General features: G+C 55.1%; 2 protein-coding genes across 2 annotated transcripts in view; both read right to left on the reverse strand.

Annotated features, from left to right (window-relative positions):
- The window catches only part of LOC144740941 (uncharacterized), a 50,439-nt gene extending 48,963 nt beyond the window's left edge, over nt 1-1,476 (reverse strand). Inside the window, exon 1 of the mRNA XM_078623626.1 lies at nt 1,268-1,476. The gene's annotated coding sequence lies outside the window, so the exon portion shown is untranslated. The remainder of the gene's footprint in view (nt 1-1,267) is intronic.
- Nucleotides 1,477-6,287: 4,811 nt separating this feature from the next.
- On the reverse strand, nt 6,288-12,989 carry LOC144740943 (secreted frizzled-related protein 1-like; the record flags this gene model as incomplete). The annotated part of the gene is made up of 3 exons (XM_078623628.1): nt 6,288-6,566; nt 7,791-8,060; nt 12,912-12,989. Coding segments are annotated over 3 exons (482 nt in total), but the record flags the coding sequence as incomplete, so codon positions are not given.
- Between the last annotated feature and the right edge of the window lie 858 nt (nt 12,990-13,847).

Raw genomic sequence — 13,847 nt, forward strand, 5'->3', positions numbered from 1 at the left:
AATTGCCTTAGAAATACAACATTTGCCTCAGAAATAACATATGTATGTGCCTCAGAAACAAAATGTTTCATTGCCTCATAAATAACATTTAATTGCCTCAGAAATAACATTGAATTGCCTCAAATAAAATATGTAATTGCCTCAGAAATAACATATTTAATTGCCTTAGAAATACAACATTTGCCTCAGAAATAACATATGTAAGTGCCTCAGAAACAAAATGTTTCATTGCCTCATAAATAACATTTAATTGCCTCAGAAATAACATTGAATTGCCTCAGAAATAAAATATGTAATTGCCTCAGAAATAACATATTTAATTGCCTTAGAAATACAACATTTGCCTCAGAAATAACATATGTAAGTGCCTCAGAAACAAAATGTTTCATTGCCTCATAAATAACATTTAATTGCCTCAGAAATAACATTGAATTGCCTCAGAAATAAAATATGTAATTGCCTCAGAAATAACATATTTAATTGCCTTAGAAATACAACATTTGCCTCAGAAATAACATATGTAAGTGCCTCAGAAACAAAATGTTTCATTGCCTCATAAATAACATTTAATTGCCTCAGAAATAACATTGAATTGCCTCGGAAATAAAATATGTAATTGCCTCAGAAATTACATATTTAATTGCCTTAGAAATACAACATTTGCCTCAGAAATAACATATGTATGTGCCTCAGAAACAAAATGTTTCATTGCCTCAGAAATAACATTTAATTGCCTCAGAAATAACATTGAATTGCCTCAGAAATTACATATTTAATTGCCTTAGAAATACAACATTTGCCTCAGAAATAACATATGTAAGTGCCTCAGAAACAAAATGTTTCATTGCCTCATAAATAACATTTAATTGCCTCAGAAATAACATTGAATTGCCTCAGAAATAAAATATGTAATTGCCTCAGAAATTACATATTTAATTGCCTTAGAAATACAACATTTGCCTCAGAAATAACATATGTATGTGCCTCAGAAACAAAATGTTTCATTGCCTCATAAATAACATTTAATTGCCTCAGAAATAACACATTTAATTGCCTCAGCCATTTTATAGTTATTCGGAAGCCCGGGTTACCGCGAAAAGTATCATTCATAGAGAGAGAGAAAGAAACAAGAGAGATACACTCGACTGGATGAACAAATGCAAATGATAATAACGATCATAATAATACAAATCGTAATTGTAGTTTAAAAAAAAAAAATTCAGAGACGTTGCAAAGCACGCGATTAGGGCCTTTGAGTCGGACTCACCGTGTTCGGTAAAAGCAGCCCTCCAACCCGGCCGCCTTTGTCTCTCTCGCTCTCTCTCTCTCTCCCTTGCCAAGTTGTGGAGAAGGTTGTCGCCGTCGAACGTCGGAGCAACGTTGGGAAGCGACGTTCCAGCGACGTTGCGGCGACGTTGCGGAGCAACGTTCCAAAGACTTTTCACGAGGCTTCCTCGTATGGAAGAAAGGAAGTCGGAAGTGGCGGCGCGCGGGGGGTGCTGGGAGTGACGTTTCAGGCGGGAAAGGGCGGGGGGGGTGGAGCCGACGCGCGGCCATCTTGGGTAGGGGTGAAATTAATGAATTATTAAAATTTAGTTTCGGCTAATGAATAAATGAATGAATGTGAATGTATAAATCGCCTGATTTTTAGTTTTCGTGAAAAAAGAAAAGAAGGTGAAAGCCCCAAAAAAGTAAAAGGACACTGACGTTAATTTATATTAACGTCGAATATATTATTTTGTTTGTGTGTATGTAGGTATTGTGTCGCTATGTTGGGTAGGGGAATTGCAATAGTAGATGAGCAGGACGCCGCCATGTTGGGTAGGGAAATCGCAACGGTAGCTGAGTAGACGCCGCCATGTTGGGTAGGAGAATAACAACGGTAGCTGAGCAAGACGTCGCCATGTTGGGTAGGGAAATCTCAACGGTAGATGAGCAGGACGCCGCCATGTTGGGTAGGGAAATCGCAACGGTAGCTGAGCAAGACGTCGCCATGTTGGGTAGGGGAATAGCAACGGTAGCTGAGCAAGACGTCGCCATGTTGGGTAGGGGAATCGCAACGGTAGATGATTAGACGTCGCCATGTTGGGTAAGAGAATAGCAACGGTAGGTGAGTAAGAAGTCGCCATGTTGGGTAGGGGAATCGCAACGAGTGGGTTAGTGAGTGGGTGAGTGAGTAGCTGGGTAAGTGGGTGGGTGTGTGAGTGAGTGGGTGGGTGTGTGAGTGAGTGGGTGGGTGTGTGAGTGAGTGGGTAGGTGTGTGAGTGAGTGCGTGGGTGAGTGAGTAGTTGAGTGAGTGAGTGCGTGGGTGAGTGGGTTAGTGAGTGGGTGGGTGAGTGAGTGGGTGAGTGAGTGGGTGAGTGCGTGGGTGAGTGAGTAGTTGAGTGAGTGAGTGCGTGGGTGAGTGGGTTAGTGAGTGGGTGGGTGAGTGAGTGGTGTGAGTGAGTGGGTTAGTGCGTGGGTGAGTGAGTAGTTGAGTGAGTGAGTGCGTGGGTGAGTGGGTTAGTGGCTGGGTGAGTGAGTGAGTGCGTGCGTGGGTGAGTGGGTTAGTGAGTGGGTGAGTGAGTAGTTGAGTGAGTGAGTGCGTGTGGGTGTGTGAGTGAGTGCGTGAGTGAGTAGTTGAGTGAGTGAGTGGGTGAGTGAGTGACTGGGTGAGTGGGTGGGTGAGTGAGTGACTGAATGAGTGAGTGGGTGAGTGAGTGCGTTGGTAGCGAAGGCTACACCGTGGTGGTGGGGGGTGAGGAATCTTTAACTTTGCTTCGTGTGCCACGCGGCACGTGGTGAGCGGTGGAACGACGACGATGACAGCGACTCCCTCCCCCCTCCCTCGAGATTTCCATGTGGTGACAAAAAAAATGGCCGCCGCCGCCGCCATTTTGTCCGCCGCTGGCAAGGGTGGACGCGAAAAAAAACGACGAAGGGGCTGTTAAATAATTAATTTATTGCTCAACTTCGACGACTCCTCGACGATCACCGCCCCATCCCTCCCCATCCCCCCCTTGCTCCCCTCCTCCCTCCCTCCCCTGACCGGAGGGGCACAAGCAAAGCCTCAGATGCCCGCCGCCGTCGCCGTGACGTTTGCCGCGTGGTCATAGTTAGTTGGCCTGTGACGTCGTGTGTGCGTACGTCATGCGTGTGTATGTGTATTGTGTGTGTGCGTTGTGTGTACGTTGTGTGTCCGTCTGTTGTGTTTGTGTGAGTATGTTGTGTGTGTTGTGTGTACGTTATGTGTACGTCTGTTGTGTTGTGTGTGTACGTATGTCGTGTGTGCATGTGTTGTGTGAGTGTATGTTGTGTGTGTTGTGTGAGTGTGTGTTGTGTGTGTGTATGTACACCAGCCAACAGCGCTAATCGGAGGTGCGGGTGGCAGGGGGAAACAAGAAACCAGTGAATGAATAGGTGGGTGAGTGAATAGGTGGGTGAGTGAATAGGTGGGTGATTGAATAGGTGGGTGAGTGGATGGGTGGGTGAGTAGGTGGGTGAGTGGGTGGGTGAACATGTGAATATGTGGGTGAGTGGGTGGGTGAACGGGTGAGTATGTGGGTGAGTGGGTGGGTGAGTAGGTGGGTGAGTGGGTGGGTGAGTGGGTGGGTGAACGGGTCAGTAGGTGGGTGAGTGGGTGAGTATGTGGGTGAGTGGGTGGGTGAGTAGGTGGGTGCGTGAGAGGGTGGGCGGGTGAGTCGTTGGGTAGGTGGGTGAGTAGGTGGGTGAGTGGGTGGGTGAGTGGGTGGGTGAGTGGGTGGGGTGAACGGGTTAGTAGGTGGGTGAGTATGTGGGTGAGTGGGTGGGTGAGTAGGTGGGTGCGTGAGAGGGTGGGCGGGTGAGTCGTTGGGTGGGTGGGTGAGTGAGTGCGTGAGTAGGTGCATTGGTGAGTAGGCAAGTGCTCAGATGTGCGAGTGAGTGGCCGAGTGTGTGGATGAGTGAGTGTGTGTGTACGTACGGAGCCAATGCGTTCGTCAATCTAGATGATGATGATGATTTAAAAGTGCTTAAGCTCCCTGTGGCTCAAGGCGGAAAGAGGAGCGTTCCAGACGGCCGTGGACGCAAGCGCGTCAGGGTTTTTGTTTGTTCGGGTGAGAGCGCGTGAATGTTACGTCGTTAAACCCCGCCACCAGCTGACACAGGTAGTGTGTTGGAGAGCGAATCCCGCGAACGTTTACAATCTGAGGTTATGACGTTTCGCCGGTAAATTTACAACCTCCTCCACCTCCTCCACCTCCTCCACCTCCTCCACCTCCTCCAACTCCTCCACCTCCTCCAACTCCTCAGCCGTGTCCACGCGGTGCGGTGGATGCGGCAGTAGCGGTGGCGGCTGCGGTTGGAATGTGGCGGTTGGAATGTGACGGTTATAATGTGGCGGTTAGGATGTGGCAATTAGGATGTGGCGGTGAGAATGTGGCGGTTAGGATGTGGAAGTTAGAATGTGGCGGTTAGAATGTGGCGGTTAGGATGTGGCGGTTAGGATGTGGCGGTGAGAATGTGGCAGTTGGAACGTGGCGGTTAGAATGTGTCGGTTAGAATGTGGTGGTTAGAATGTGGCGGTTAGGATGTGGCGGTTAGAATGTGGCGGTTAGGATGTGGAAATTAGGATGTGGCGGTGAGAATGTGGCGGTTGGAACGTGGCGGTTAGAATGTGGCGGTTAGAATGTGGCGGTTAGAATGTGGCGGTTAGAATGTGGCGGTTAGGATGTGGCGGTTAGAATGTGGCGGTTAGGATGTGGCGGTTAGAATGTGGCGGTTAGGATGTGGCGGTTAGAATGTGGCGGTTGGAATGTGGTGGTTAGAATGTGGCGGTTAGAATGTGGCGGTTAGGATGTGGCGGTTAGAATGTGGCGGTTAGGATGTGGCGGTTAGAATGTGGCGGTTAGGATGTGGCAATTAGGATGTGGCGGTGAGAATGTGGCGGTTGGAACGTGGCGGTTAGAATGTGGCGGTTGGAATGTGGTGGTTAGAATGTGGCGGTTAGGATGTGGCGGTTAGGATGTGGCGGTTAGGATGTGGCAATTAGGATGTGGCGGTGAGAATGTGGCGGTTGGAACGTGGCGGTTAGAATGTGGCGGTTGGAATCTGGCGGTTAGAATGTGGCGGTTAGGATGTGGCGGTGAGAATGTGGCGGTTGGAACGTGGCAGTTAGGATGTGGCGGTTAGAATGTGGCAGTTAGAATGTGGCGGTTGGAACGTGGCAGTTAGGATGTGGCGGTTAGAATGTGGCGGTTAGGATGTGACAATTAGGATGTGGCGGTGAGAATGTGGCGGTTGGAACGTGGCGGTTAGAATGTGGCGGTTGGAATGTGGTGGTTAGAATGTGGCGGTTAGAATGTGGCGGTTAGGATGTGGCGGTTAGAATGTGGCGGTTAGAATGTGGCGGTTAGGATGTGGCGGTTAGGATGTGGCGGTTAGAATGTTGCGGTTGGAATGTGGCGGTTGTAATGTGGCAGTTAGGATGTGGAGGTTGACATGTGGCGGTTAGAATGAGGCGGTTTGAATGTGGCGGTTGGAATTTGGTGGTTAGAATGTGGCAGTTGTAATGTTGCGGTTGGAATGTGGCGGTTAGAATGTGGAGGTTGAAATGTGGCGGTTAGAATGTGGCAGTTAGAATGTGGCAGTTAGAATGTGGCAGTTAGAATGTGGCGGTTAGAATGTGGCAGTTGGAATGTGGCGGTTAGAATGTGGCAGTTGGAATGTGGCGGTTGGAATGTGGCGGTTAGGATGTGGCGGTTAGAATGTTGCAGTTGGAATGTGGCGGTTGGAATGTGGCAGTTAGGATGTGGAGGTTGAAATGTGGCGGTTAGAATGAGGCGGTTTGAATGTGGCGGTTGGAATTTGGTGGTTAGAATGTGGCAGTTGTAATGTGGCGGTTGGAATGTGGCGGTTAGAATGTGGAGGTTGAAATGTGGCGGTTAGAATGTGGCAGTTAGAATGTGGCGGTTAGAATGTGGCAGTTAGAATGTGGCAGTTAGAATGTGGCAGTTGGAATGTGGCGGTTGGAATGTGGCGGTTAGAATGTGGCAGTTGGAATGTGGCGGTTAGAATGTGGCAGTTAGAATGTGGCGGTTAGAATGTGGCAGTTAGAATGTGGCAGTTAGAATGTGGCAGTTGGAATGTGGCGGTTGGAATGTGGCGGTTAGAATGTGGCAGTTGGAATGTGGCGGTTAGAATGTGGCAGTTAGAATGTGGCAGTTAGAATGTGGCAGTTGGAATGTGGCGGTTGAAATGTGGCGGTTAGAATGTGGCAGTTAGAATGTGGCGGTTAGAATGTGGCAGTTAGAATGTGGCAGTTAGAATGTGGCAGTTGGAATGTGGCGGTTAGAATGTGGCAGTTGGAATGTGGCGGTTGGAATGTGGCGGTTAGGATGTGGCGGTTAGGATGTGGCGGTTAGAATGTGGCGGTTAGAATGTGGCGGTTATAACGTGGCATTTGGAACGTGGCGGTTAGGATGTGGTGGTGAAGCCGGGGCAGCGGTTGGCTTTGATGTTGCGCATCGCTCGTGCCACCTCGACGCCACTCCGCCTGGCCAGCGCCCTCCTGCCCAGCGGCACGATGCCCGTCACGGTGAGGGAGCGGTCTGCAGGCGGGGAGGGGGAGGGAGGGAGGGGAAGGGAGGGAAGGGAGGGATGGATGGGAGGGAGGGAGGAGGGAGGGGGGGAGGGTGGAAGGGAGGGGGGAGGGAGGGGGGGAGGGTGGAAGGGAGGGGGGAGGGAGGGGGGAGGGTGGAAGGGAGGGGGGAGGGAGGGGGGAGGGTGGAAGGGAGGGGGGAGGGAGGGGGGGAGGAGGGAGGGGAGGGAGGGGGGAGGGGAAGGGAGGGAAGGGAGGGAGGGGAGGGAGGATGGAGGGAGGGGGGGGAGGGAGGAGGGAGGGGGGGAGGGGTGGAAGGGAGGGGGGAGGGAGGGGGGAGGGTGGAAGGGAGGGGGAGGGAGGGGGGGGAGGAGGGAGGGGAGGGAGGGGGGAGGGGAAGGGAGGGAAGGGAGGGAGGGGAGGGAGGATGGAGGGAGGGGGGGGAGGGAGGAGGGAGGGGGGGGAGGGTGGAAGGGAGGGGGGAGGGAGGGGGGGAGGGTGGAAGGGAGGGGGGAGGGAGGGGGGGAGGAGGGAGGGGAGGGAGGGGGGAGGGGATGGAGAGAGGGGGGGGGGGAGAAGGGGGGAGGGGATGGAGAGAGGGAGGGAGGGGAAGGGAGGGAGGGAGGGAAGGGGGAGGGAAGGGGGAGGGAGCCGGGTGGGAGAGGTTGACCATCCATGATGGGATTTTCCTAGTCAGAGATTCGATGACTCCGTCGGAGCATTTGAACTTTCCACTTTGCCTTTCTCTCCCTTGATCAAGAGAAAGCCTTTGGCAGGGTTGACCACCGGTATCCACTCGGCACTCTGAAAGCTTTTGGTTTCGGGGACTGGCTTCGTAGGATTCATTGGGTGGCTCTTACAGCGTGGCCCGGTGTCGAGTCAAAGTTAACCGTGGACCAATTGCTCCCACAGACTTCAGGCAAGGGCGGTCCTACGTCAACATGCGTCTACTTCGACGCCAACTCACCGCATTCACTCTCAAGGAGGGCGACTCACGCGGCGTAACGCTCCGATGTATTCTAGATTTTGAAGCTTTCGTGACTGCAAGGATTCATGTCCTTCGGGTTTTTTTCCGGTAAAGTCACGTAGGTAACAAAAAAATTAAATATAATGAAAATAAAATAAAAATCACGACGTTTCGGAAGGCAACACACGCTTCCGTCTTCAGGTGGAATTCCTAGAGACACGACCCGGTATATATACTGCCCCTCCCCATCCCCCCTCCCCCCCTCACCTTTGGCCACGCCCCCCATGACGAGGAGGGGCCCTGATTGGGTGGGCGTCTCCAGCTGGGGGCAGCGGCACGCCGCCCCGTTGCGCAACACCAGGGGCGGGGCCAAGTGGTGGGCGGGGCCACGTGGGTCTTGGGGGCGTGGCCTAAGGTCTCCCGGGCGCAGTGGCCCCGCCTTCAGGAGGCGGGGGGGGGGGCGGCCCCTCCCCCCCGCGCCGAGTCGGAGGTCGCGGCCCAGCAGCGCCACGCTGAGGCCCGCGGGGATTCTCAGGGCTGGGGGTGGGGGGGGTGGGGGGGAGGGGGGTGGGGGGGTGGGGGGGTGGGGGGGGGAGGGGTGGGGGAAGGGTGGTGGGGGGTGGGGGTGGGGGTGGGGTGGGGTGAAGGGTGGTGGGGGTGGGGTTAGAAGGGGGGGAGGGGGGTGGGGTTAGAAGGGGGGTAGAGGGGGCGGCAGAGTGGGGTGCAGTGGGGGGGTGGGGGGGGAGGGGGGTGGGGGGGAGGTGGGGGTGGGGGGGAAGGGTGGTGGGGGGTGGGGGGGGAGGTGGGGTTAGAAGGGGGAGAGAGGGGGGGGCAGAGTGGGGTGCAGTGGGGGGGGTGGGGGGGGTGTGGAGGTGGGGGTGGGGTTAGAAGGGGGGGAGAGGGGGGGCAGAGTGGGGTGCAGTGGGGGGGTGGGGGGGGTGGGGGGGTGTGGAGGTGGGGGTGGGGTTAGAAGGAGGGGAGAGGGGGGGCAGAGTGGGGTGCAGTGGGGGGGTGGGGGGTGGGGGGGGAGAGGGGGGTGTGGAGGTGGGGGGGTGGGGTTAGAAGGGGGGGAGAGGGGGGGCAGTGGGGGGGTGGGGGGGAGAGGGGGGGTGTGGAGGTGGGGGGGTGGGGTTAGAAGGGGGGAGAGGGGGGGGCAGTGGGGGGGGTGGGGGGAGGTGGGGGTGGGTGGGGTTAGAAGGGGGGGGAGAGGGGGGTGCAGAGGGGAGGGGCGAAGGGGGGTGGGGGGGGTTAGAAGGGGGGGAGGGGGGTGCAGTGGGGGTGGGGTGTGTGTGTGTGTATGGTGTGTGTCTGTGTGTATGGTGTGTGTGTGTGTCTCTGTGTGTGTGTGTATGTATGTGTGTGTGTCTGTGTGGAGGTGTATGTATGTGTATGTCTGTCTATCTGTGTGTATGTGTGTGTGTATGTATCTGTGTGTATGTGTCTGTGTGTGTGTATGTGTGTGTGTATGTGTGTGTATGTGTGTATCTGTATGTATGTATCTGTGTGTATGTGTGTGTATGTGTGTGTGTGTATGTATCTGTGTGTATGTGTGTGTGTATGTGTGTGTGTATGTGTGTATCTGTGTGTATGTGTGTGTGTGTATGTGTGGGCAGTGCTGTGGGGGGAGGGCCAATGCCCATTGGCCTCTCCCCTCATGGCGTCTGTGACCACCACAGTGGCTAAACGGGGGCTCTGGACGGGTGCGAGGGGCTGGTAACCCCTCCACCTTCAATTAACCACCACTAAACTACGAATTAAACATAAACCTGTAATTAATAAGCTTGTGCCGGAGGCCCCGGGGGGTCAGGCTTTTATGACGTCTCCTGGCCAAACCCCATTTGGCGGAGCCAGGAGATTGAATTTTAACCCTCGGGGCTCCTCCAGAAACAACGAAAAACCATTGCGGATGGCCACGTGGAATGTTCGAACGCTCACTGCGGAGGAGAGGCTGCCACTCCTCTGTCGGGAGCTGGACCGGTACCGCCTGGATCTCTGTGGCATTCAGGAGGTCTGGTGGACCGGTTCTGGCTCCTGCCACCATGAGGGGTGGACAGTCCTCTACTCGGGGCAGGAGACTGCCAAACAACAGGGTGTGGCTCTTCTTCTGAACAAAAGAATGAAGGGGGCGTGGGAGCGTGGCGGTGAGGTGTGGGAAGCTGTAAGCCCCAGGATACTTTGGGCTCACCTTCCCATCAACCAGAGGCGAGGAGTGGTGGTCGTGGTTACTTATGCCCCCACCGAAGACGAACATCCGTGGAGGGATGCAGGCAAAGCCGATGAGTCGGACGCTTTCTATGACCTCCTGTCACAGGTGCTGGCTAAAGTGGCCACTCGGGACAGAGTCATCTTGTTGGGTGACTTCAATGCCCGAGTTGGTCATGATGCTGGCACCTGGTCTGGAGTGATTGGAAGGCATGGGCCAGATCAGCTCAATAATAACGGTAGGAGGCTGCTAGATTTTTGTTTTGTGCAGCCCATGGGCTTGTAATTACCAACACGCTCTTCCGGCATCGGCGCATCCACACAACATCATGGATGCATGCCGGGTCCAAGCAAGAACATCTGCTGGACTACATAGTGACGGGACCAGCGGATGCGAGCCCATGTCCTTGACACCAGGACCTACCGTGGAGCTGATCTGCCCTCTGACCATCGACTAGTCATCTGTAAGATGCGCCTGCCATTCTTCCACTCCGGTGGTGGGTGTACACCCAGGATCCCATTCCAACCAAAAGTGGCCTGGTCTAAGTTAGCTGATGAAAGTTGCAAGCGAGAATTTCATCATCGCTTGCAGCTGGGGTTGGCATCGTCCCCCACTCCACCTGATGTCGAGGGTAAATGGGCGAGGTTTAAGACTGTGACTCATGCAGCTGCAATGGCTGCTTTGGGTACGCGGTCCAGACCTCCCCGGGAACCCTGGCTGACGGAGGAGGTGTTCAGGTTATTGAGAAAAAGCGACAGGCCAACTCTCATCGCCTACAGCATCCCACGTCAGAGAATGAGGAGGTTTACCGCAGCCTTCGCTCGGAGGTTCGGAGAGCCGTAAGGCGCTGTAAGGATGGGTGGTGGTCGCGGGTTGCTGAGGAGATGGAGTCTGCCTCAGTGGCCCGCGATCACAAATCATTATTTAACTCCATCAAAAAAGTAACCTGCAGCGCCACACCTATTACCATCATTAGAGGAAAAAACGGTGATCCAATCTCCGACCCCCAGGAACAGGTTTGCAGATTTGCTGAGCATTTCTGTGAGGTCCTGGGGGAGGGAAAATCTCTCAGCCAGGAAAACATCATGGCACAAAGTGGGGATGACCCTGCTGAGGCTGCGGTGCCTCAAATATTGGAAGAGGTCACCCCTTGTGAGTGGCTGGCTGAGGTACCAGCTGTTGAGGAAGTACTGAGGGCGATCCGGAGTCTGAGACCAGGGAAGGCACCGGGCAGAGATGATCTCCCAAGCGAAATGCTGAGGGAGGGTGGCGTTTGTGCACAGACTGCCCTATATGACATCATAACAACAGTCTGGACCACTGGACGGGTTCCGCAGGACTGGAAGGATGCCCTGGTGGTCCCCCTCTTTAAGAAGGGGGACCGTACCGACTGTAACAACTACAGGGGCATCTCACTCCTCAGTGTGCCGGGTAAGGTCCTGGCAAGGATTATTCAACATCGCCTTGCTAGGCACGCTGAGGAGAGGCTTGCGGAGCCCCAGTGCGGTTTCAGGAAAGGGCGGTCCTGCACAGATGCCATATTTCTGTCCGTCTGCTACAGCAGAGGTGTAGGGAATTCCAAAAAAACCTACATCTCTGCTTTATTGACCTGGTCAAGGCCTATGATACCATCAGTAGGACTGGGCTTTGGGTTGTTCTTCGTGCTTTCGGAGTCCCTGACCCTCTGCTCACGATCATTAAGGACCTTCAAGATGGTGAGCGGGCCCGGGTAAAACTACGTGGCCGGGAGTCGGAGCCTTTCCCTGTACACCTTGGGGTGCGACAGGGATGTCCTCTGGCTCCCACATTATTTAACATCTATTTCGACTGCGTAGTTCGTGAAGCCTTCAATAGCTTTACCGGGGGAATTTCCATTTGGTACAGATATAATGGGAGGCTGATCGACGCCCGGGTGCGATCAAGGGATGGCTCCCTATTGGTCAACCACGTTATGTATGCCGATGATTTGGTAATAGCTGCTCATTCAGAAGAGGAGTTGGAGACGCTGCTGCGGAGACTGGAGTGTGCCACCAAGAGGTGGGGCCTTACCATCAGCCCCACCAAAACTAAGCACCTGCCTGGGTGTTTTGTACCATCGGACACTCCACCCCCACAACTCCCAATTGGTGATGGGGCAGTTGTGAAGAGAGTGGAGAGTTTCCCATACCTGGGCAGTGTGCTTATGACCGGCTCCAGTTTATCAGCAGAGGTCTCACTCCGAATCAGTCGAGCGGCAATATCTTTTCATCGGTTTGCGTAACGCTGTGTGGAAGCTACCTGGTCTGTCGCTCCGCATGAAGCTTCAGGTCTTCTCGGCCACGGTCATTCCCTCCCTTCTCTACGCTTGCGAAACGTGGACCCCCCTAGTGGAGCATCTTCGCCGGTTGGAAACATTTAGGCTGGCCTGCCTACGATCCATCCTGGGTTTAACCAGGCTGGATTGTGTGAGGAGCTCACAAGTCCTTGAAAGATCTGGGCAAAGTCCCATCAGTGAGCTCTTCCGGCAGGCAAGGCTGCGTTGGCTGGGTCATGTAGCCCGCATGCCCAGCCACCGCATGCCTAAACAGCTTTTGTTCGGCCGGATCGAGGGGGCTAAACGGGCGCGGTACGGGCTAGAGAAGAGATGGAGTGATGTGGTACAGGAGGACGTGGAGCTGAGTGGACTTGCCGATGACTGGTACCAGCGGTGTCAAGATCGGCCTCTGTGGAGGAGGCTCGTGAAGGACGCTACTGTGCAGTTGGAGGCAGTCGCCCTCCAACAACAACGGAGGGCGGAGGAGCGACGCTCACAACAACGAGCGGAGCGCCGGGTGGCTAAAGCACAGCAAGTTGGTACAGTAGGGGGCAAAGGTGGTGCATCAGCCAGTCATCTCGGTCATCTCGGTCAGTCGACCCGTGGCACCTGGGTCTGCCCCGTGACCTCCTGACAGCGGGCGTTCGACACATCACGTGGCCTCAAGGTGCACATGGCCTGGCACAAGCGTCGTGGTGACGTCACCGCCACTTAGTGGCGAATGGCGGTTGTTGTTGTTGTATGTGTGTGTGTGTATGTATGTATATGTGTGTATGTGTATGTGTGTGTATGTGTGTATGTATGTATCTGTGTGTATGTGTATGTGTGTATGTGTGTGTATGTGTGTGTAGGTGTGTATCTGTGTGTGTAGGGGGGGTCCCCTCGTGCTCACCGAACTCGCTGGAGCAGAACGTCTCCAGGATGGCCTGGGACGTCTCCAGCTCCTCGCACTGCGGGCAGACCGGGAGGCCTGGGGGGGGGCACGGGGGGGGGGGCACGGGGGGGGAGGGACACGGGGGGGGGGAGGGGGGACACGGGGGGGGGACACGGGGCGGGGGACACGGGGGGGAGGGGGGGACACGGGGGGGGGACACGGGGGGGACAAGGGGGGGAGGGGGGACACGGGGGAGGGGGACACGGGGGGGGAGGGACACGGGGGGGGGAGGGGGGACACGGGGGGCGGGGTACACGGGGGGGAGGGGGGGACACGGGGGGGCACGGGGGGGGGCACGGGGGGGGAGGGACACGGGGGGGGAGGGGGGACACGGGGGGGGGGACACGGGGGGGAGGGGGGGCACGGGGGGGGGGGCACGGGGGGGGACAAGGGGGGGGAGGGGGAAGACGGGGGGTGGGGGGGAGACACGGGGGGGGGGTGAAGATGATGGTGGTGGTGATGATGGTGAAGATGACGATCGTGGTGGTGATGGTGGTGATGGTGGTGATGATGGTGATGGTGGTGATGATGATGGTGGTGATGGTGGTGGTGATGGTGGCGGTGATGGTGGCGGTGATGGTGGCGGTGATGGTGGTGAAGGTGATGATGGTGAAGATGATGATTGTGGTGATGATGATGATCGTGGTGATGATGATGGTGATGATGGTGGTGATGGTGATGATGGTGAAGATGATGTTCGTGGTGATGATGGTAGTGATGGTGGTGGTGATGGTGGCGGTGATGGTGGCGGTGATGGTGGTGAAGGTGATGATGGTGAAGATGATGATTGTGGTGATGATCGTGGTGATGATGGTGGTGATGGTGATGATGGTGAAGATGATGTTCGTGGTGATCATGGTAGTGATGGTGGTGGTGATGGTGGCGGTGATGGTG

The sequence above is a fragment of the Lampetra planeri genome, unplaced genomic scaffold, assembly GCF_965212315.1.
Source record: "Lampetra planeri unplaced genomic scaffold, kcLamPlan1.2.h2 scaffold_353, whole genome shotgun sequence".
NCBI classification, from domain to species: Eukaryota; Metazoa; Chordata; class Hyperoartia; order Petromyzontiformes; family Petromyzontidae; genus Lampetra; species Lampetra planeri.